Source organism: Cyprinodon variegatus, unplaced genomic scaffold, assembly GCF_000732505.1.
Source record: "Cyprinodon variegatus isolate N-32 unplaced genomic scaffold, C_variegatus-1.0 Scaffold224, whole genome shotgun sequence".
Taxonomy (NCBI): domain Eukaryota; kingdom Metazoa; phylum Chordata; class Actinopteri; order Cyprinodontiformes; family Cyprinodontidae; genus Cyprinodon; species Cyprinodon variegatus.
In genome coordinates, this window is record NW_015150677.1 from 474197 (window position 1) to 498847 (window position 24651).

General features: G+C 41.4%; 1 protein-coding gene across 2 annotated transcripts in view; it reads left to right on the forward strand.

The window, feature by feature from the left end:
- The window catches only part of chd7 (chromodomain helicase DNA binding protein 7), an 81765-nt gene that overhangs the window by 33828 nt on the left and 23286 nt on the right, over positions 1–24651 (forward strand). For both annotated transcript variants that reach the window (XM_015380894.1, XM_015380896.1), the window contains 11 exons: positions 3005–3480; positions 15060–15204; positions 16185–16316; positions 16399–16464; positions 18113–18168; positions 19375–19489; positions 19666–19749; positions 19833–19970; positions 21461–21582; positions 22193–22436; positions 24317–24493. In XM_015380894.1, the coding sequence (XP_015236380.1) occupies positions 3005–3480; positions 15060–15204; positions 16185–16316; positions 16399–16464; positions 18113–18168; positions 19375–19489; positions 19666–19749; positions 19833–19970; positions 21461–21582; positions 22193–22436; positions 24317–24493 (1755 nt within the window). The remainder of the gene's footprint in view (positions 1–3004; positions 3481–15059; positions 15205–16184; positions 16317–16398; positions 16465–18112; positions 18169–19374; positions 19490–19665; positions 19750–19832; positions 19971–21460; positions 21583–22192; positions 22437–24316; positions 24494–24651) is intronic.

The following is a 24651-nucleotide window of genomic DNA, read 5'->3' on the forward strand; positions in this document are numbered from 1 at the left end:
TCTACTGATTCTGCCACCTGTGCTTTGAAGTGGCGCTCTGGGTCACATGACCCATTCGATGATGGATTCCACCCTCTTGAGTTACATAGGTGAGAAGGCCAGCCTGCATGGAGTATTGATACACACAAAGTCCTAAATATGAATAAAGCTAATACTCTGGTCAAACTTCACAGTGTTGCTTTAGAGGTGGTGAAACCTGATGTAGTGAAGGCTAATCAGTCGGTATTTTCAGTTTTTTTCCCCCTTAGACCTCAACCTTCCTATTTGCTGTATAACGTACAGTTCCAGTTATTTCTAATTGTATATAGCTAAATATCCTACGGACAAAAGGCAATCTTTTGTAAAATATTGGTTTTGATGCCTGATGTTGAAGTTATCAGGGTGGTTTATCTGAATAAGCTGAATATTACTGCTTTAAGCTTCTCAATGAGCAGACGTTACTACATAAAAGTGATTTCATGCCAGGGAAGTCCACCTGATGCTGTACAGCATTTACAGGCAGCTGGGTAATAGGGGACCTTTTGAACTTCTACTTCATTAGATAGTCAAATGATGTGCTTGTTTTATCATCATAGCTGGAGCATACAGGACGGTTTTAGCTACAACCTAAACTACTTTTTCATTCCACGTTACTTCCGTGTATTTCTTAAACCTGTGATTGTCCTGATGTTTTTTTAGAGCATTTACGCAATACCTACTAAAATAAACAGGTTTTAATGGATGCCCAACAGGTCTGGTTTGTATTCATTGGAGATAAATGGGTGTGATAGTTCATACGAGTGGAAGGACCATAAAGCCACCTTCCCTTTTGCTAAAAGTTTTTGGTTTTAATGAAATTCTGCAACTATAGCAGAAACTCTTTGGTTTTCCTTTAACTTGTATTTCTCGATGACTGTTTTTCAACCTCTTTTATAATTGTCCTCTTGTTGGACATGTTAAATTCTTGCCGAACACCCAACCTGACGCAGCAGTGAGATGTTTGTTTGTGCACAACATTGTGTACAAATCATGCATCTCCACTGTCATTCCTATGATTGATTACCTGAGAAGCTTGGCAGGGGGACAGATTTATCTCCTGGCACTGCATCTCACCATCTTTCTCTCTCTTTCTCTCATCTTTTTCCTGCTATTGTCTCTCTATCCCACTCTCCTTAGGTTTACCCTCCCTTCCCCCGATTTGTGCGTCTAAAAGGCTCACTTTACGTGTGTGTCAGCAGGTGTTTGTTTGCGCCGGGGTAGTGTGATGTGTGACCTTGCAGCATTTCTGGGGTTGTGTGTACATTAGCATTCTTCTGATGGAAGTGAACTTTTAGTGATGGCATCCCAACTCTTTCCTCCCTGGTGTGGAAAAAATATCCGGTGTGTGTGTACAGAGAAACTTGCTGATGCTCACACTACATAGACACACAGACGCACGTAAAGAAAAAGCAAAGCGCACGTGTTACACATGCACACCAACGGACTCTCAAAGGCATAGTGTCTCTGGCTGTGGTACGACACACACACACTCGCACGTTCTCCCTCGCTGTGCCTTTTTGAAGTATGGAGATAATTTATTCGTGTCATGATGCCTGATTTCCCATCTGCTACTGGGACCCTGAGCAGCTGGAGAGAGAGAAAGCGGGAGGGAGGCAGGGAGGCAGAGAAGAGGAGGGGGAAGCAGAGGCAGCTGGAGAGGCTCCCAACAGCTGGTAACCAGTTTCCTGTCACTGAAAGCTTACTTGGGAGCAAAGAGGAGGTGCAGGGAGAAGGAGCACAGAGATTAGTCTACAGGAGAGACTAGAGGGAGGAAAAATGAGGTGTCAGCCAGTTTGTTTACTAAGGTTAGCCTGCCGGAGGACGAGGCTAGGGGGGCGGAAACTGTAGCAACAGGGAGTGGAAGGCGGGGAGAAGATGGCAGCTTTTTATACATGGATGGATAGAAATATGATCCCTTTTACCCCTCTGCTCTGTTGGCTGCCATTCCAGACTGATACAACCCCTGCTTTTTCAGTCCATCAGTATGGGCTGACAAAGTGCTGCTGAAGCAGGGAGGCATCGGCCGGTATCAAATTCTTTATCTTGGTACTGGGGTTTCACTTGGTGGAGTTAAAAAAGGAAAAATAGTTAATTTAATGATTTAAAGCCTTGGGGTGCTTTGATGCTGCCGGCCATCACTTGATTCATCAGCAGAGACAATTAATAGCATATATGTCGGATTTGTCCTGCAGGGGTTACAATCATGGTCAGCGAAATCAACATTGCTTATTAACAACAGTTCTGTCTTTTTTTTTTTTTTTTTTAGTTCAGAGACTTTTTGCTGATTGTAAATAGCTTGACTTACAGGTCAAGTAAACATATCAGTTTTAATTTATACACTTTTGTTTGAACTACAAGAAGAGGTGTTTTCATTAACCCTTTATAGGTCATTTATAAAATATTTTAAGATTAAAAATTTCAATTCAAGGGTGAATGAACAAGACTGCCAGAGTTCATCTATAAGAAAATAATGGAGAGAAAAAAAAGGAAATACACTTTTATGTAACAAAATAATGCTTAGAACATTAATGCTTATACAGGAAATTACTTTTTTTTTAACTTGGCTCATTAAGTTTTTAACTAACCTTTTTATTACTTACTTTACAGTAGGAAACATCCCACATAGACAACATTAGGGTATTTATACATATGAAGCAGTTCCACTCAACAAGACAGAGCAGAACTTGTTTAACCTTACAATTTTGCTGGATTTGCTGAAAAATGTTGTTTATATCCATGTAACCAAAAAATGGTTGCTTGGATGATATAACTAATGTAAAAATCAATCGGCATGACTATCTCTTCATGAAACTTTAACAAACCAATACTCCATGCTCATTTGGAATTCTTCTAATCTTTTTTTTCTTCCTGTTTGTATGCGTGTTGTCTTATGGCTGAGTGAAGAAAATAAAATCTATCTACACAGCTTATCTATGATTTCTGTAAAGTTCCTAAAAAATTTAATTTGGTTTTCTCTCCCCACCAGCATTCCCCCTCAGACCTGTCAGGTGACGCCTCAATGATGGTTCCTGACAGGCCAACGGTTGGTGCCGGAGCCCCCAGCCAGCCTATCAGCACAGAGAAGCCTACTGATCAGGAGACCAAGCCAAAAAAGAAGAAGAAAAAGAAAGCTAAAGCAGTGGAAGGAGATAAAGACGATGGAGGCAAAAAAGGAGCAAAGGAAGGAGGAGATGAGGACGTGAAGTCGGAGTTTCCTGCAACAGGAAGCAATGCAAGCGAACAGGTTACCGGCACAGGAACTGTTGAAGGGACTTTGCCGCCACTGGAGGAGAAGAAGAAGCGGAAAAAGAAACCAAAGGAGAAGGTGGAGGGCAAGGAGCCCAAAGAGCCCAAGACCCCGAAGACCCCCAAAACACCCAAGACTCCCAAAGAGCCCAAGGAGCCCAAGGAGAAGAAAGCCAAGAGCACCACACCCAAGGCCAAGACTCCTAAGAAAACCAGGTAGGAGCCCCGAAACTGTGTCTTTTCATGTTCAAGATAATATATGATTGTTTATCTGCCAAGGAAGGTTTGTCAACAGGCTGGATTTTAACTGCAAGATTTTACAGAATACAATTTCTAAAAAGTGCAATTGAGAAAAGAAACAATCAAATCCTGCTTTATGGTCAGTTATATTAGTGACGCAAACATTAGCCTATCAGATGGCGTGGGAATCAGTGCGGCATCATGTAGCGCCGATTTCCACCTTGATCTCCAAAGATTTCAGTTGCATTTGGTTTGCAAGGGGTTTGATTTTGTGTGCTTGGGCAAGATTTCCTCCAAAGCCATGATTCATGGGATGCTAAAGCAAACATGGATGACGGTAATCATGCTGACAGCTTTAACTAGCACCAATATGTTTGTATTCCCGCTTGCTTTGAGGATGACCCTTTCAGACTAGCCTGCTTCTTTTCACGTACAGCTTTGATATGTCTCCTTGTTCCAACATTTTCCTAGAATCCATGCAGTGCTCTTTCATAGCTCTCAGACTTTTTGCCTCCGTTAGACCGAATACTAATAACCCCCAAATAAAGGAAAGATTTTAATTTGAACAATGAAGTTTCTCAAGTTGTTTGACATGGGGCCTATTTGGAGTCATTCAACAGTCATGCATTTTATTGGTCACCTTACAGATTATGAGGGACGTCTGCAGGAAACCTGCTTTGAAAATATTTAGTTATAGAAACCTGCAATGAAAAGGAAAAACTGTTCTGTATTTGATTAAATTAATCTAAAGTGATCTGAAAGGTTTTCCCAGAAAGGTGTGGAGCATAGCTTTAAATCAACTTGGAGAAACAAAGAAACCTTCTGTGTGCTGGTTGAAACGATTAAATTCCTGTACAGTTGCTGCTTCATTATACTAGACGACGTTCCAATTCCTAAAATGTTTTTGGTTTTATGTCAGTTCCTCATAACCATGCAGAGGAATAAGAGTTTAGAAGCTAAAGCGGCTTTTAATTAAAACAACTGAAAAACAACTCTTTGAATGATCTAACTTAGAGCTTGGTCTCACACATCATAATCAGATATTCCTAGAGGGGAGATCTGTTTGCTGAAGGAATCCTGAAGCTGCTGCTTACACATGAACAGAAGCTCGTGCACACTCGCACACGCACACATGCTGCATCCATCACTCATGTGACCAACCAGGGGGAACTGAAAGGGTCACAACCTCTGAGCTGTGAACTGTAGCACACAGTGTTTATGTGGGGGGGGGGGACTCCTTATCACAGAGCCTGGTGAAGCAGGGAACCAGAGCTCCATGACGGATCTGAGGATCAGTCATATTCATACGTTTTTTCTGTTGGACACAGAGCTGCAGGGTTCAAACTTCAGGTGGAAGGTGAAACTGTTGTCTGGGGTCTTGTTATGTCACCCCACTCAGTGTCACTGACAGACAGACTTCCTGACACGTGTAGAAAACCTTTGAAAGGTGCATTATCTTTTCAGAATAAGTCTGTGCTGTTGGTGAGGGGTGCCATTATTTCTGAGGCTGCAGTAGGTGTTTGTGATGGATTAACACCGGTTTTGGATGGAGTGGAGCATTTCTGCCAGCAGGAGAGGGAATGTGGGGTTAAATTGAAATAAACCACAGTATGTGGTCATTATATCAAAGGAACATGTTATTTAATGGCTCTCTCTATTTGCTTTATAGCTCAGATCAGCTGGATTTTTGGAGGCTCTGAATTCAAATTACTGGTTGGATTAATTCACCGTTGGTCTGATTCTTCTAAATGGTGACTGATTAGAGAGGCTTCAGCTGTTTTTATACTAAATAGTCTCCATGTTAAAACAAAATATAGATTTGCCTGACTGAACTTGAAGTTCTTGTCAGATTTTGTCAATATTTTTTACGGTCAACTTTATTTACTCCGCTCTTTTCTGCCTTTTCTTACTCTTTCTAGCCGCCGTTAACATCTTTTTACCATCCCTGGTGGCAAACCTGAAATTTTTTTTTATTTTTTTTTATTTATTTTTTTTTTATGAAACTTAAGTGAGAAAAGAGATGATTCAGAATTGGTATGATTAAAAATCTGAGGTTAGGTTTTTAAGCTGTATTAATTGGCCCCAGTTACTCTGAATGTGGATGGTAGTTCTTGCCACAGGTTCTCAGGGACATCTGTTATTAACCAGAATTGGGTGATTTATAGTTTGGTTAGTGATGATCAGTGAAAAAATGGGCCAAAACTCAATAATCAAACCTTCATCCAGTTGCAAAAAATGTACCGTTACATAAGCACCATCAGCGTGCACCCTCTTTTGGTGTGAAAGGTGTTAGTTCAGGAAGATGACTCAAAGTTTGCAATCAGTCAGCATTTAAGTATTGCTCTGCTTAACTTTCAACCTATGTGGTTCAAAACGTTGGATTTGGAAAACTAGGCAGACTTTTGGAAATGTAAGAATCTTTCTCGGGGCAAAGTTCCCAAAGTTTGAGCCATCTTGGCATCTCTCATAAAAAGTGTGGAGTCAAATAAAAGTTTTACTTGTAAAGCATAATTTTGGGTGAGAAGCTTGATGCACAAACAAACTGAATGCTGATGGTTTTAAAAAAACAAATGTCAATTTGTTGTCATTTTATTTTGATATAAAAAGTCTGTGTCGGTTCTAGGAAACCCCGGAAGATGGAAATGAGCCACAAAATTCATCCTGCTAGATCTCCAATTTTTTCGCTTTGTTTCATGTGTTCTATAATGAAAGGAGTAGAGCAGCGCTTAAGAGAGCTTCTGAGCATTTGTGTGCGAGGCTCAGCGCATCATTGTGAAGGTGGAAACTTGATCAGGCTGAGGAATGTGTCAGGACGGCCCCCATCCCGCTCTAGACCCCCGAGCTTCAGTCCCTCTCATCTCTGTTTTTATGCCAATGAGGTGGGGCAGCAGGCAGGGGGTCAGCACTGGGGGAGGTATGCCTGCACCGGCCACTGGAAGGGAGGTGGGGCAGATGAGTGGGCTGGAGTTTAGTGTGCGCATGCATTTCTTGGGGGAGGGGTCTTTGGTAATCTTTCTGGCAGAAAATGGCGTCTAATGATAATGAGGACCATGCAGCTGACCACTCAACAGCCCCAGCTGTGTGTGTGTGTGTGTGTGAGGACAGAGGAAGTGTGGGGGTGGGGAGTCCATTCCCAGCCCAGTGTGTGTTGGTAAACTAAACTGGCTCTTATCTGTTGTCAAGCCTTCCTCCATCTTGAGTGGCGGCCTGGAGCTCCCAGGTTAATTTAGCATAATAATGGCTGCAGGCCATTCACTCCTACCCTAAAATGGTGGACCTCTGCAATCCCCCATTTAACTTCAGTTTTATTCCTTCCTTTCCCAAATCCACCCCTTCCTGATGGCTGATGTCACCTTTTCCTCCCCTCCATCGTCTTCCTCTAGATTGTTCTAATTCAAGTCAAACACCCGCATCACAAACAATCAAGACAGGTGTCGGATTTTTAATTCTTTGGAAGACGTTCGGCTTTTCTTTTTTAGTAGCTGAGTTCTTCATTAGTCATAGCTCATTCTCCATAAACAAGCCTTCAGGTCTTTAACAAGTTCATTTTTAACAGCAAGGCATCATTCCAAAGTTTCACATGTTAATTGCCATTAAGTAAAGATGTTTTTTGTTTTTGTGTTATCTTAGCAGCGGGGCTTCATTCCTAAATCTGATAATTTCCTTAAAAGCCTCATTTACTACATCTTAAAGCTATAAGAAAACTTTTTTCTTGTTACGCATTAAAAAGAAAGTTTTAGGCTGCTTTCAGCATTCTTGTTCAATTATATTTAGCAGGCGATAAATGCTGCAAAGCTAGAGTAAATTTTTTTTCCTCCTTTTTTCGTCTCGCTGCCTTACCACACTGCAGTGTGTGTGTGTGTGTTTTTTTTTTCTGTTTGCTGTATTTGCATATTTGTATGAACAAATAAACCACCATAAAGCAGACGGAAGGCTTTACTTTATGGGTGTAAACGGGATGTAAGGCTGTGCTGTAAAACCATCTGAACGCAGGCTGCCTTTTGGGTTTCACTACCATTTATTGACATGTTTGTGGCATTCTCAGAAGTCTCACTTTGTCAGCAAAGCGTTTTGCAGATGAGTTGGGGCAACAACAGCTAGCACACCAGGCAGTTTGTCTTTTATAAGCATCTTCTCAGACTGAAATCAGGATAATGGTGTGTACGTGAGTGCTCTCATTTTTCTCTATGCATTCTTCAGTATTCTCACACTGCTGATTTTTGCTAAAAAAATCTCTTAAAACATGCACATTGTAACCTCCATCTAAAAGGACATGATGCTGCTTAAGCTTAAGCAATCCCTACAAACGATTACTTTTTCCAGTTATAATTCAGTTCATGCATTATCTTGTTAATTGTTTATTCTGATAAATATCTTGGAAAATTTACCACAAACAGCTAAATGTATTTTGAGCTTTCAAGCAGACATGATTATGTATTAGTTAAGGCCGTCTGCTCAGTTTGCTGTAGGAATGATCAGTTACGCTCACATTATTTACACACCATGACTGTTTCTAAAGCTTTTTGACCAGAACTGTGCTGCTTTCCTACTCTTTGGGGAGGAAGCTTGTAGCAACTTTTGGGTTGGCGATTTATTTGGGGCAATTATTTCTACATAATCAATTAATTTGTATATCTTTATCATGGGTTTCATTTTAGATAAATAAATAGATTTGACCAGAAGACCGAAAATGTAACTTTAGTTTTTTAGGTTGAAAGCAAAATGTTTGCAGCATGCAGTGTATTTAAGAAATGCCCATTAACCTGATGCTTCTAACGTTTTATTGTCAGTTACTTTTTGTGCCATTTGATCCTTCTTTTAGGGCTGAACGATTTTTGCCAAATGCTAAAATCGTATAGTTTTTTTCATTTTTCATCCTCTAATTTCGATATTGTGATTTTATTTTTTTTCTTCCACACTAACCACATTCGGTAGATGTTTCCCTCTAGTTGTTGTTTTAATGAAAGTGAACGCATCCTTGTCCAGAGTCCATGGTCACAGGACTTTACTGTTACCGTTGTGTGGATCCATGCATGGATCTGCTGCTAGCTGCAGCTTTCTCTTCCTTTCTGTGTAGCAGCAAACTCACTTTAAGTGTATTACTGCCACCTAAAGGCCTGGAGTGAGAACATCAGTGTTTAAGTCTTGCTAAACATAATGTTTCTCTGCAATTTGTAAATTTTGATTTATATAGATTTTAATTATGATAACATTGCACTAAATGTCTTCAATACATTAGCATATAGGATATGTTCCATGTAGTTATTTTTTTCTTATATCTAATTACTAGCATCGTTAGCCATGAGAATGCCACGATTGAAATTGTTATTCTAAAACCTTGATGTAACTTTGTAGTGGTAAGCAGGCCCTGCTGAATGCAATCCACTATCAGTTTTGATGGTAAATAGGATAAAGGAGGAGATGAGTATGCAGTCGTTCACCTTTCTGCTGCTATAAGCTGTCCATGTGTGGGTGTGGGCGATGCTGAGAGAATCAGGTGGTTTACTTGTCCAGTCAGCTAACTGCTCTCCTCTGACCTTGCCTTTCCTCTCCATCCTTATTTTCCCCCTGCTCCCTTTATCACGCCTCCCCTGTCTACCTCTCTGAGGGAGCACATCTATAAATAACACCACTCTCAGCTGCCACACCCTTCCCTCCGTGTGTGTTTGTGTGTGCTGGGGTGATTTGTTTGCAATACACAAAGAAGTCGGGCCTGCATGCAGGCACCTTGCTTGCAGCTTGTCTGCACATCCAGCACTTTCTGCTAGGTGTGTGCGTTGCCTTCTGGTCCTCTTTATGTTTCTCTTTATTGGACAGAGGAGGGATTATGAAGGCTTGGTGTTATGACTCATCACAGCAGCAGGTGTCCCTTACACCCCACCCTTTGCTTCTTTCTTCTTCCTGTCTACATCACTCTCCATATTTGACCTAACTGGTCCCTTTCCTATGTTGCTCTAGGCAGATCTGAAAACAATTGATCATGCCCTTGATGCCCCGTAGTTGACTTGCATGTGCGAGGGCCCGTGCTAAGCACCTGTGATCTTAAATCAGGGTGACTGAGAAAGGACTTTCTTTTTCAAACGTCAAGGTTTCCATTCATTGTTTTTTAATTGTCTGTCATTCATTAGATTAGTTGAAAGAAACTGGTTAATGGATCAAATGCTTCATATAAAAGGTCATAATTGATTAAATCCAACAGAATAATAGAATGTGTGTAATCTAAATAGCTGTTGACTGCTTGAAAGCTGAGCAAATATTCAGCAGCACAGATGGGAGGAATGCCCCTTTTACTTTCTCTGCTACCCTCACTCTCTTCTGCAGGATCCTGTGGTTATCTATGCTTATCTGGAAAGTAATGCTCTTCTACCTTAACGTTCTCAAAAGCGTATTTCAGCATAGCAGCCGTTTCACATAAAAATAGTCACTGTAAAGGCCAATTTATGCTTCTGACGCATAGATTCTGCAACCGTCAAATCTGTCTCTGTAACAGGTTCCGCAACCGTCGTCGCTCACCTCAAAAAAAATCCTGACTACTCGTTGGACGGTCGCAAACCTGTGCAGACTTCAAGCGGAAGTTTGCAGACAAAAAGCAGCTGTGATTGGTCCTTGCTATGCCTTTCCGGCTGTCTGTGAGGTCGTCTTTCTCGATTCGGTGCTACAATGGACAACCTATGCTTCCTCCTTTTTCTTTTTGCCAACTCCATTAACAGAACCTGTTCCTCTTCGTCACCAGGAACTCTAGATCCATCTCCGTGAACGTGATATCTTGCAGTTATCTTGAAGTTCTCACAAATTCTCAAATAGGCTCCCCGTTGCACTATGGCGGGAAACTGCTGTGCGTCCCGAGAAATTCCAGACCGACTGTGCAGAAGCATACCAGCAAAACTGGTTCGCGACCAGACCCAAGCGACATTAGATGTGTGCGGTTACAGAAGTCTAATCTGCCCTTTATGAGCGTGACGGCCCTTTGACTGACATCTTGGCACCCTTTCCAGCACATTTCAGCTCGGTTACACTGAAACCTTTGGAATCATAATGGAATAAGGTTGATACCCTGATTTTAATTAGTGTAAAAGCCACTGACAGGGTTTTTAAACACCTTTAACTCCTTATTTGTTCATTTACATGAGGGAAGCGCTTTGAAGACGTGAACCTTAGGACTGTCATTTGCTCACCGAGGCAGGAGAATAGGCCATAGCCCGACAGCAGAGAGCAACTTCAAAAAAGAAATTGCTGTGCTTCCATTGTTCCAAGGTTTCTACCATTTTATAAACCGTCACTTGAATAAGTTTCCCACTTTGAATATTGCTTTTATAAGATAGTGGCAGTGATTTACTTTGATATGAGTCACTGTGGCGTCGTTTAAACTACAGGCCTTGATGCTCAATTCCGATTATTTTTTTCTTTTCTTGCGTTGCCGTTCACATTTCCAAATATATGCGACTTGTATTTGATCTCCTGTGTGAACTGCAGTCATACAACGCAAGTGTCCCGCATGCGCAGTAGAGGACGAGATGATATCACAGGCCAGTGTGCTCTATCAGAATCAGAATCAGAATCGGGTTTATTGCCATTGTTAGTGAAGAAGTTCACAACTAGTTGTTTACGCAAGTAAACATGGATGGTAGTGCCGGAGTGCATCTAGCGATCATTCCCAACCATAAAAACACAATCTTTTCAAGATGTTAAACATGAATACTGCTCTCTAAATCATCGTCTGCCATGGTTGTTGTTTTTCTTGCCGCTTCTTCATAGCAAGACCCAGTATAGTGACCTTTGTCGGGTAATAATGGCGTTCAGGTCGGATGAATGCGACCTGGCCGTTCAGACACAAGTCGCATTTTAAAAGATCATATTCAGGAACGCATAGCCAAGGGGCCTGGGTCGCATTGGAAAAAATCGGATCTGTGTTGTTCAGACAGCCATGAAAAGATCAGATCCAGGTCGCATATGGGCCAAAAAATCGGATTTGGGTCACTTCAGGCTGCAGTGTGAACGTAGACCATGATATAAGATTTAGTAAGAAGTTATGACCCAAATGCTGTTGGAAGTCGTCCCCGTTTGCTGTAAGTGGATTTAAAGGCTAAGTTGGTTGGTTTATTTGGTCGTGTTGGTAGAAGCTTACAGGACGGGGCTGAGAGTGACCTGAAAGGGTTGCTGTGTCACCTTCAACGCCTATAGAAGGTGTAAAAGTTGATCTTTGACAACTCTAATAAAAACGTATAATTCATACTAAGTCACTAAATATTTGACACCTAAAGATATTAGGAGATTTCAGTACTGAGACTTGAGTATGGCCTTGGTGATCTGCTTATCATAGTCTTGAAATATTACAACAAAGTTTTTGTTGGAGCCCAAAATATTTAGGAGCCACATTTGAGGAGATAAAACAAAGTTATTGAAATTTACTTGACTATCCTGATTTGATTGGATGAAGCAATAAAATGCTCTTCTTATTGAAAGATTGGAGTGAAGAGGTCTGAAGGATGCAGTGAGTAGAAGGGGCTGCAGAGAGGTGATGTTGCTGTTAGGAAGTGAGGCCATGAAGACGCTAGGAGGGAGAGAGGGGAGAAGGCAGCCAAGTGGAGAAGGCTGTGTGTGTGTGTGGGTGTGTGTGTGGCCAGATGGCTCCAGCGTGTGGCGACCAGCCAGAGGAACAGGTGCAGGTCACATGACCAGCCGTTACCACGGAGATGGTGATTGCTCTTGGCGTGAGGATGAAAGGAGAAGGGCCCCAGGGACAGAGGGGGGGTGAGAGATGGAGAGAGGGGGGAGAGCAGGAGGAAGGAGGGGAGGCGGTGTGGAGGAAAGAGATCCTGGCGAACAGTTCTGCAGAGGGCAGCTCAGCCCAGAAAAAAAAACACACACACAGATTTACCATCATTTTTGGAGGCTAGTTGGACAAACCATTGTTTCTGTCTGCCTCTGTAATGTAGAGTTTGCCTTATAATAAAAATGGATTCTCCTTATCCAAACGCACAGCTGGTTCTGCCCTGGATCCAGTCTCATGTTGTCAATAAAATAAACGGTTTTAATACCATAATTTCTTTTACATTTTAGATTATATTTAGAAATACTTACGTTTCAAATGGAAAACAAATGTTCTTGTAACTCTTAGAGTTTCTTTAACAGGTCATGGTAGACGCTAATGGTTGCAGGCAGTAAGGATCTTCTGTAGTGGTCTGTCCTGCAGCAGCTCTGGAGAAGCCTCTGACTGAAGACAACCTGTTCTGAACAGACTGATGAAGAGGATGCCCAGGGTGGTCCCTAATCTTCATACTTTGAAGAAATCATCTTTATTTAAATCATAATTATCATTAAACTTCTTTCAGTCAGGTAGCCGGATGCTAATTATGCACTAGATGTTTTTTTTTTTTTTTTTTTGTATAAACCTGTACTTGGCATTAAAAGAAACACTCTAGCTCATAATTTGTTAAAGTTCATATGACAAGGATTTTTTTTTAGTAACATCAGTATGTTTAAATACTAACTGAACCCTTTATTGGTGGTGTAATTTGGTCTTTGATGTTGTAATAGTGATTTTACATTAGGGCTGCAACTAACGATTATTTTGCTAATCGATTAATCTTTTAATCAAAGATCTTTAATCTTTTTTTGTTTGTTTGTTTTTTTTATTGTTTTGTTTTTTCAATTAATCGATTCATAATCCAATAGCAAAAGGTTCCTTAATCAAGTTTTTTTTTTTTTTTTTTTTACAGAATTTTAACCACCTAAAGCTAAGCCGGACAAACCATTTTCTTAAATAGAAAACTCGTTAATCAGAAATACTTAAAATCTTTTTTTTTTATTTCTTTTTTTTTTAAGAATTTTCGGTATAATTAAATCTTTAAGTGGGTTGCTCTAAATGCATGTTTTAGAGTCCCCAATTAATTTTCTCAGCCCCAGTCCACACACTTATGTATTTAATAGATGTTACATTTTACTAATTTTTCAGCTAAATCCTGCTGCATGAACAAGCTTGTTTATTTGGTTTCATTTTAATTGTTTGATAGGATATATATTTTTAAGTTTCTTTAACAATTAACCCTTCATGTTGTCATGTCCCTGCTGAAGCAGGAGCTTCTATAGATCAGGAGGTGGAGACCTTTCTGATGACTTGGCTTCATCATATATACAGATCTGCTTGTCTTGGCACTCTGCCCCTGAGGGCCACAGATGTTGATATTTGAGCCACTTGCTTTGAGACTTTCTGCTTTTCAGACCTTATTCCTGACTAATCTAGATCTGACTGAAGATTTAATATTAATCCAGCAACACAAACACTACCACCCTGACTATACCCAGGGGTATTCTTTCAGCTGCTTGAATGCTAGCAGGCCATAATGTAAACGTGCTGACATTTCTGCTGTTTACACATGACAGCAAGCCTGAATATTAGCTGATATGTTGAGCTTCTTGGAACTCGGCACTTTAGGTCAATGCAAGGGAAAAGCGGTTTGTTTTTTTTAAATGTATAAAACGTTAGAGACAGAGTGAAGCTGTTTTACCACAGCCTAACCAGTGCCGCAGTGGTAAAAATCTTCTCCCCATGTCAAGATGGTTCTATCTACAGTAAAGACAGAGGCAGAACTGGACGGTACCGAACCGTGTAATAGAAAATCATCATTCCAGAAATGGATATCTATCTATTAATCATGTCATTATTCTTAAAACGGCAAGAATATAAATGAGTGATGAATTGCGACTTTTGACCTAAAGCGTAGAACAGGCATGTCCAAAGTGGGTCCTGGAGGGCCGCTGTCCCACAGGTTTTTTATGTTTCAGGTGATTGCAGTTCAGGAAAAGCCTATTAACCAGCTATCAATGGCAATCATCTAGGCTGAAGTAGAGAAAAACTCTTAAATCCTGCAGGAGAGCAGCACTCGAGAACCGTCTTTGGACATGCCTGCCGTAGCGGATCAGAACCCAGATTGAGTAATAAAGGAAGGACAGTGATGGATATTATGGGTCCAGGCTGAGCCCCCCTCCCCTGCAGGCAGCTGTCATCGGGCCTGCACCATGAGCAAGTCGTCTTTCTGAGAGATCTAAGGACGGAGACATGCTGTACGAGATACAGGGAAAGGATGCTGGGTGTCCTCTCACCTCTGTGGTGTTAATGCACAGATGGAGCCAGTTCCTCTCTCTCTCTATCCATGCCAGAGATTAGTGGAGGCCTGGGGGAAACTCAGCTCCTCCCACCTCCTCTCTCTGGGGCCTCTCTGGGTCTGCCTGTCTGTTTCTCTTGGACCCCCTCCTCTCTGTGCCTGTATCTCTCCATCTTGCTCCCATGCCTCCATGCAGTCTTTCATCATATTAACCCCCTGTGTGCCAGAGCCTGAGGCACACTAATGATTTCTAAATGGGTAAATCAAACATGGCGATTGCCCTGGGACAGACGGCCACACACACAAAAATGAACACGCACACGCAGGGAGGTTTGGTTGTCTCATACCCAGGTGATTTCATTAAAAAAAGATTTGGTGTATTTTTTGACCTTTTTTTTCTTAATAAAAGGGTGGTGCTCATATTTTCGTTTTTATCCTTTATTCCCACAGCAGTAAAAAGGTGGAATCAGAGGGCGGGGCCAGTGCTGCTAAGAAGGATGCCAAGAGGAAGAGGGAGTCATCAGTGGGTGACGATGTGGAGGTGAAGTCTCCACTCCCCTCTCCCCCCGAAGAAGAGGATGATGATGGTGTTCAGGTAGGATATGGCTTTTCAGCAATCATTATCCTGCAGAATTAAAGTTCATCAGAAAGTTAAGGACATGCCAAAAATAACAAATTCCCAACACTAAAAGTCGAAGGCCATCAAACCACCTCTGATCACTGGTTGTCACAGCTTGTAGGCGAAGCACCGAGCCACAGAAGGTTTGTGTTGTAAACCTGTCTTGTTGACAGACCAGCGGGCGAACCCCGCCTGTCGGGTTGTCTTCATGCTCTGTCAGCAACTTTTCATTGCCAGTGATATATTTTGGAAACATTTTTGCTTGAAGTTTTGTGTTTAACCTCCTTAGAGTCGACCCCTAGGAGCGTGTTTACCACAATGCCCTCCTTTTAAAGCCTGCTTACAATGTGCAGTGGTCATTAAAGGAACAAAAGCGTGCCGTTACATCCTTTCTTTACACAGATTTATGAGCCATTCTCTTTGTCGCCCGCAAAGAGCCCTGAAACAGGAAGGCACCTCAGCAGCTGAGATTACCCTTTACAATTAAAGTTTTAAATTGATGACTTTAAAATATTTCGAAAATTAAAATCATAGCAAATAGACCTGTCCATGAGATGTCTAAAGCTTAAAATATTTTCCATTAATTAAACTTCACAGCTTTCTCCCAGACCTATCTGCTATTTTCTTTTCTCTTGGAGATGTTCGCAGATGTTCTCTTAACAAGCCTGAACAGATGCCTTTATTCTGATATTACATCACACACTCACTGACTTAAACTTTTTACCTTATTGGTGGCTTTTACGGATGTTTGTTCACACTGGATTATATTTAGAGCCATCATTAACTTAATGCCTGTGTTTATTTGTAAAAAATAAAACTTCTAAAGAAGCATGTCATTCCTGTAACTTCAACTTTCTTATGATCAAAGCATTTTACTGTTATGTATCCAAACTGAAGTTAGATCAGGTGGTCCTTATCAATTATAATATGAGTGCTGATATATTTGCTCCCATCAGAAGCGCCGTTCGAGTCGTCAGGTAAAGAGGAAGAGATACACTGAGGACTTGGAGTTCAGGATCTCTGATGACGATGACAGCGGGGATGATTCAACAACACCGAAATCTCCTTCATCCTCCTCACAGCAACAGGTGAGGTCTGATGGCCAACACTTAGTTTATACAATGTCAGCAGGAATGAATGTTTATATTTTTCTCTTTTCTCTTGCTCCAGGATTTGACTGAGACTGAAGGGCCTGTCGTGGAGAAGATCATGGGTTTGCGTAGCGGCAAAAAGCAGGTAAGACACACAAGAAACTATTCTTTCACACAAACACCTGGATTAGATTTCCAAAAACATTCATTCACCCCTCCAAAGCTGGTATAAAATCCCTGAACTCTAGAGTAGTAGCATGATGGGAAAGTAAGCATCGGCAGGAAGCCCAGCCCTAACATTTTCCAGCTATTTCTTCCCGCAAAGCTAATTGTTTAAGGGGATGGGATGTTTAACGACAGCCACCGGGTCACAATGTCTTAGATGAAGCAAAAACGACAGAGTGGGATGCTGAGGTTCATGGTTAGCAGGGGTCGCTTCCCCTCTGCAGTCGGTGGCAGACAGACCTCCAACCAAAATGTGGTTTTCAGATTAGCTGAGGAACCATGAATGGACATGTGCCTGCATTCAAGCTTCGAGTTCACAAGGGGAAAGGTAGAGAGCGAAGCATCGGATGCAGAGGTGTGAAGCATGCCACCACTGAGCTGTAGAGCAGCGCAGCATTCTTTGGAGGGATGTTCTTCTGGGAGTTTAAATCCCTGTGAAGCCTTCTGGGTTTGACAGTCGTCAGGAGATCGGTATTTTGGGCGGTCTCATGCTCTTTGTCAGGTGGGAACAGTTTAGAGATGGCCCCTTCCTGTCCTAACACATGCACAATGTGTGGAATAACTTGACTTACTCTGCAAAGAGTCCCAGAAGAGCTGCTGTTTTTGGAGCTGCAAAAGTTGGCCGGACAATAAATTAAATTATATGATTCAAGGCTTGATGTATGTTAAACCTGTGTGTGAGGGACAGTGTAGTTCATCTCAGACAATGACACCACACAGTTGCAGGCACTGACATGACTAAGACTGGCCTGAGTCATGATTTACGTCACACAAGAGCCGCACTCCACAGCTGGCCTAAGGAGATTACCCTCACACACACCCACAGTCAGAGACATATGCTCTCACACACCCACGGCTAAGTCCGTCCGGATTCACTCGCCAAGCTGAGACCAGAGTTCTTGTAATTCAATACGTGTGTTTTTGATGGACCTCACGCGCGTCAACCTTCTTTGTTTTATGTGTCTTAACTAAGGAAAAGTCGTCCTGAGGCCAACTCACACACACTCGACAGCCAACTGTGCTTTGCCAGCCTGCTCCCCGTGGGGTTACTCCCTAACACGCACACACCCATCCTTTTCTCACAGCTCCATTCAAAGTTGACCCCAGGCTTGGCACACAGCCAAAACCACAACGCTAGCTAAGCCAGACGCCAAGTTAGTGTTTCCTCAGGCAGAGCGCGCGCGCACGTGATTGATGATTCATGGCATTACAGTAGTAGTGGTAGTACAATAATGCTGTGTGCGTTTGCTGCAGCTACATTACAGTGAATGAGTCTGGACAGCTAAGGAGCTGCTAAGCTTCCGTCTTTCACAAGTGTGGAAAAAATTAAGCGTTTTGCTCCAGTCTTAGTCATTTTAACAAAAGGTCAAATAGCTGGCATGAGGGAAACAAAAGCTTCCTCTGAGTCTGCTGACTGACATGTCGGTGTGAAGCCGAGTCCAGGCTCCTCGTGTGCCACTTCACCATTTTTAACCACATGTTTTACAACAATGACGATCCGCTTCTGCTCTTTCACCGTCCTGCTGCTATATTTTCGGTGATTATTAACCTTTTTTCTCTGCTTTCAGCTGGAGTCGGGTGAGGAAGTAGAGGTGGAGGAGTTCTACGTCAAGTTCAAGGGCTTGTAAGTTGTAGCTATGTGGGTTTTTTTTCTCAGCTTTCTACAGCTTTTGTCTTTCACAGCAGGGATCCCTCTTTTTTTAGACCCATTTGCTACACACACACCAGGACGTCCATTGGTCTCTTGGTGTGAAAGGCTCAGTATATTCTGCCTGAGAAGCTTTATTCAATTTTCTTTATGCGTTAAACGCTTTTATTTTGAATCTATTCTAACATCAATAACAGAGGCGGGAGCAGCACTCTTTCTGCAAACTTGGGTTTGGCCAAGATAACAAGTCAGATTAGAAATACAGTTCAGCAGTTTCATTAATCTTAAAAGCTAAATTGACAGGTGGTGTAGGGTTTTACACCACCTCTTAAATATTTTTTTGCTATTCATTACATATTGACAAAAAATTAACAGTTGCCTAAACTGTCAAAACCTCGCCAAAAATCTTCTATTGCAGCTCTAGATGCTGTGTTCACCTGTATTTTACATATTTTCTTTGTTAAATTGATTCTTCCTGTTTTTTTCCCTCATATTTAGAACCAAATTAAATAAGACTTTATTGTCTGAAAATTGGGATTAACATTAGCTTGTTATGCCAAGTAGCCAGAATTTCATAGTATAAAAATACAATAGTTTTTACTGTATTTAAAAATACAAATCCTAATTTTATTTACAACTGGAAAGCATCAATAGTTGCAACAGCTGATGAATATTTTGATTATTACAATATAATAAGCATGCTTTTATTGTAGAAATGGTGTTACACATAATCTGTCTTGTTCAATTTTAATTGACAGCCAGTCACTCTGTCTTTAAACTGCTCCTAAACCTCCATAAATTGAACAGGACATAATCAGCAGGTTGCTTTAAAAATGTTTAATCCAGCAGCTTTCATTCTAAAACCCAGAGCCGGCTGGTTACACTGAATATCAGCCACCAGTGACTTTCATCCTCAAAGTCGGCTTCCTCTTTAATTTGTCACCTTTCACAGTGCTGCCACTATAATGCCCCATTCATCCTCCCAGAAATTAGTTCAGAAGGTGTTTCAGTAATACATTTTAGTGATGTAACTGTAAGAAAATCAACAGATCATCTTAATGTGGGACTACAGGGGGTCTGTTTTATTGAATTACTACAACAACCTTTTTTTCTCGCTAAAAGAAATGGTTTCTAATGTGTTGGTGCTAAAAGGAAAGAGCTGATTTGTTCGTTTGGTTCCAGTTCGTACCTCCACTGTCGCTGGTCCGATCTGGAGGAGCTGGAGAAGGACAAGAGGATACACCAGAAGATCAAGAGGTTCAAGGCCAAGCAGCAGCTCAACAACTTTATCACTGAGGTGAGGCGAAGAAAGCTGTTCTTCCTGGTCGTCCATTGGCCCCTTACAGTTATCATTTTATTTTTAGTCAAAAAAAAACAACCTTTCATAGATATTTTACATATTTTGATGAGTTTATGAGTTGAAATATTTCAGATCATTCCTAATTACACTGTAAATCTCCTCTTCTCTTGCAGATGGACGATGAGCCTTTTAACCCAGACTATGTGGAGGTGGACCGAGTCCTGGATGTTTCAGAGAGCACAGATGAAAATGGAGAGGTGCTTGGCTCTCTCTCAGATTTCCATCACTCTTTTCCCTCATTAGCAATAAAGTTCACTAAACCCATTTTTTTTCTGTCTAGATCGTCACCCTGTATTTGGTGAAATGGTGCAGTCTGCCTTATGAAGACGCTACCTGGGAGCTGAAGGCAGACATCGACCAGTCTAAGATAGATGAATATGAACGCATCGCAGCACGCGAACCCAACACTAACCGAGTGGTGAGTACAGGCTGTCTGGGTGCTGCCTGCCTCCCGTCCTCCTCCCAGTAGGCGTGTCGATGCGTTTCTGTGTGTGTTGGCCTGCTGCCTCCTCCAGATTTACAGCTCCTCTAACTGGTTTCCACAGAGCCACGTTCTTGTGGTCTTACACTCTCAACACACACGCTGAGGAACACACGCCCTGCTCCTGTGGCCGGGCCAAACCACTAACAGTATGTTTAATGCTTAACAGAGGGAGCTGACTGGCTGTGGTCTTTTCCTCCATCAGTCTTTCTGTCCCTGAGTCCATCTTTTCAACGACTGTCTGTTTTCCCCTTAAGGAAGATATTAGAAACCCTCCATCATTCAATGGCAGCACTTGGAAGTGGATTTATTTAACCTCTAGTAGTCTTTAGAGGATGGTGGTGCATTTATATCAATAGACATTCATTTCCCCTGAGTAGGAACTTTAGAAAAGTAACCTACTGCTCTACAATAGATGAATTTAAGAGAGAAAAACCCCAAAGCAACTTAAAACAGGATCAAATATTTAAATTATTTTTCCAGATCTGGATGATTATGGAAAAAAAGTGAAAGTTGTTTTTTTTTTTTTGAGGAGTCGGCATTTCCAAACACATTCCATAGTAATCCGTTTGTGTTGGCATCCATTGGTCCATCATCCATCGACCTTATTCCACATCCATCCTCCTGTCTCTGTCCATTTGTCCATTCTTCCATCAGTGTAGATGTTTTTGTCTGCACATTCAATCATCGCAATTCCTTCCCTCCTTTGTTTGTGTTTCGTTTCTTTAGAAGCTAAATATAAATTAAGACACCTACTGTTAACTTATAGTAAATATCCTTTACTTTAACCTTGGAAATATTCTAGAAAAACTGTCATGTCTGGAAAAGCTTTTAATTTGGATATAAAGATCTATCAATAATCGGATTTAAAGGTACATTGGAGGATTTTAAGCTAGTCAGTAACATCCTAACCCTGCTGACATGCAAGAATGAAATATTCTGTCTCCAAGGGTCCTGAATGAAGCTCCTTATCTATAAGTTATTATTTTAAATTTCCCCTCAGACATGAGGTTTGTTTTCCTGAGATTGATGATGAAAATGTGTAGCGGTGTATTTGGGGTATTTGATAAGCTAATACCTAATTTTTCTTGTCATGTAGGCTCCAGTTCGTACGTTGCTCTAAGACACTTTATATTGAATGATCACACTTCAACCCCCTGGATTTGAACAAAAAACATTTGTCTGAATAGTTTAGTGTCAATAAAGATCTTATAAACGAAAACAATTAAAACATTATGCATAATGCATAACCTGAGTAGGTTGGAAGGGAATGCATTCTTTGCGAATTCAAGAGGAAGTGGTCGCTCTTAGAAGCAAGTTTAAACCCTGCAGCCCCAACTTCCAAGGGCCCTACCCCGATGATTCACTGGGGATTAATGAGGCTCGCTGTGGTTTAACGACCTCGCATCATCTCTGCTTGTCTCAAGGATCGGCCTTCTGCAGCCGACTGGAAAAAGCTGGAGAGCTCCAGAGAATACAGGAACGGCAATGCACTCAGGGAATACCAGCTCGAAGGCCTCAACTGGCTGACTTTCAACTGGTACAACTCGTAAGTCACTGTTAATTGTATTATCCAAGATGTATCTCCTAACCGGCGCTCTGTCCTGTGCATGAAATAGCACTTCATTAAGGCGTCTTAAGTGGACATTAAAGTTAGCATTAAGTGGCTCTGTTCGATCTTGCTGTTTAAGTTTCCCCACTGGTGCCGTGCATGTGTAAAATATATGCTCCAATCACATGCCAGGACTCTAGGCAAGAACTATGGAAGCAAATGAGTTAAAGATAATAAATGGTGTGTTGGTTTTTCTGGTGGATTATCTGACACGTTTAAGAAATATGGTCAAACTCCAGAGGAAGGCAGACTTTTCCAGAGATACATTAGCAGGTATTTTCCAGCGTGTGTTTTTTGCATTAGATCACTGCAGTGGAAAACAAACCACATAACTCTACTGGAAAATTGGCATTAATGCACCAGAATGGGACGATCTTTTGTTTTATGAAGGTCCGACTAGAAAGCTAATGGAATTCAACATCAGGGCCTCAGTGCACAGGATTAACTTGGAAGCAGGGGACATTTCTACAGTTTAGTGAAGCTGAATGCAGAGAATATAAAAATCCATCTGTTTCCTCCCGCTGACCTCATCATCTGTGCTCCACAGACGTAACTGTATACTGGCAGACGAGATGGGGCTCGGAAAGACCATCCAGTCCATTACATTCCTCTACGAGATCTATATGAAGAGCATTGAGGGGCCATTCCTGATCATCGCCCCTCTATCCACCATCCCTAACTGGGAGAGGGAGTTCAGGACCTGGACGGAGCTCAACGTTGTCGTCTACCACGGCAGCCAGGCCAGCAGGAAAACCATCCAGGCCTATGAGATGTACTACAGAGATCCCCAGGTAACAGGAGGACGACTCTTGAAATAGTTTTACAGCAGCGTATCGTTTTTTAAATGAGCTAGGTTATGTTTAGAGTTTATAAAAATGTTGATCAGGCTGTGGATAATTAAGGGGGACGTGGTTTTAAAAAAAAAATCAAGAGCTCACACGATTTTCTATTTTCTTTTCTTCCTTTAGCTGTAATTATTACCACTCTGTATCTGAAATGATAGAACCTTGAGTATTTAAATTTTAATTGCGCATTGTGCTTAAACTGATGATTATCACTTTCATCTTAGGTTAGAAATATTAAATAAAAATGAAACTCTTGCAAAAAAAGAAACCTGCTAGATGTCAGTCATGCATTCGTTATTTAAAACCACTGAAAATCTCCTGATTCATATAACTAACTACAGAACTTTAGCTGTTATTTCAAAGAAAAAAACGTCTGTCAAACCACTACATCTCTTAGTAGATATCAATTTTAAATAAATGCTAGATAATCTTTTATTTCACATACTTGGAGTTTTTAATACAAGATAATCAGGTCTACTTTTTGTGTTTCAAGGAAATGCCATTGCTTATTTCTATCCCTGAGTTAAATAATGTTTTTCTTTTTTTTATTTAACTTTGTCCCTGAGATAAAAAGGATTCACATAAGGCCTATTAAAAAAGAAGCTTTTGCATGAAATGGTCAGCAGATCGGGGGAAATATTGAGTCGGTCGAGGATGAGCAGGGCTCCTTGGCCACTTAAGCTCTTTACAGGCCTGTAGCTGTAAGCTCTTATGCTGTAAGCTGTCATTGTGCCGTGCTGCAAACATCTCTTAGTATAACCTTCGCCACAGTCAGCCCCTGAGGAAAATAAGCTGTAGTAGCAGTGCGCTTGCTTGGTGCTCGTTCTAATCCAGCCTGAGGTAATCCTCCAGGTCATGAAGACGGCACCTTTTGTTCTTTTTCCTCCCATCCGCTGTATTCCACACAGACTGGAGACATAAAAGCTGTTTCTATGCAGAGGTGAACATGCACACTTCAGTATGAGTGGACATTTTGTAAAATCATGGATCTGATTAAAATGAAGGGCTCCCCTCATATCACCTAAGGGCAAAATGGTACCGGAACCGATGTTTTATGTTGTGGCTTTAAAACGATTTAATGGAACGTAAACTACCATAGTTGCTCTTTCACTGCAGGTTCTTTTGCACTTGAGAGTTAAAATCCTTACTTTTCAATAAAAGGGTTGCATGACTATTTTTGAGCTTAACTGTAGATCTTAGAGTGCTCAATGTTTGGGTCATTTTCTGCAGTACAGTGCCTGGTAAAATAATTTCTACCCCTTTAACTGCTGGAGATTCACCTTCAACTAAAACAAGCAGAGCTGTGGGAAAGTTAGATAGAAGCATAGCCCCTTGTTGAAATGGCCTAGTCAAAGTCCTGGCCTGGAAGACACATGATCCAGTTGCTTGCAGCTGCAGAGTTTTTACCCGGGTTGGCTGAAGTAAAATACGTGCCACACATTTTCACTCAGTTATACACAGCTTTGCTTTGGTCTGTCACATAAAATCTTAATAATAAACAGATGTTTGTGGTTGTAATATAAAAACATCAAATCTATGAAATAGCTGAAGGGATGGAGGTAGTTTATCAGGACACAGATAAACATTTCTGATGTAATGTAGAGGGATAATCGGGCAGTGGCTGTGGAATAGGAGAAAAACAAGTCATCAACGGTAGACTAGAAGATGCAACTTCATTTGGTTTATATGTTATGAAATCTATTAATTACTTTTCTTGGCTTTTACTTCTAGACTTCTGTTTCTGTGTCCAATTTCAGGAATCAATAATTAACGAAGTTTGCTCTTTTTTCTCATTGTTCTCTTTTTTTTCTTTTACGTCACTCCAGGGCAAGATAATAAAAGGAGTGTACCGGTTCCACGCGGTCATTACGACATTTGAGATGATTCTGGCCGACTGTCCGGAGCTGCGCAGCATTCCGTGGCGCTGTGTGGTGATCGACGAAGCCCACCGCCTCAAAAACAGAAACTGCAAGCTGCTGGAGGGACTCAAAATGATGGATATGGTGAGTAGACATCTTTTTCTATTTGCAGCCCAGCTGTGGGGGAACTAAGAGAGTTGGAAGGCTCATTTCTAATTAGCCCAGTGTCTCCGCTCTGTTACTGTAATCTCTCTTTCCATCTTTCAATATTTCCAGTCCCTCAGACACATCCTGCTTTTAAT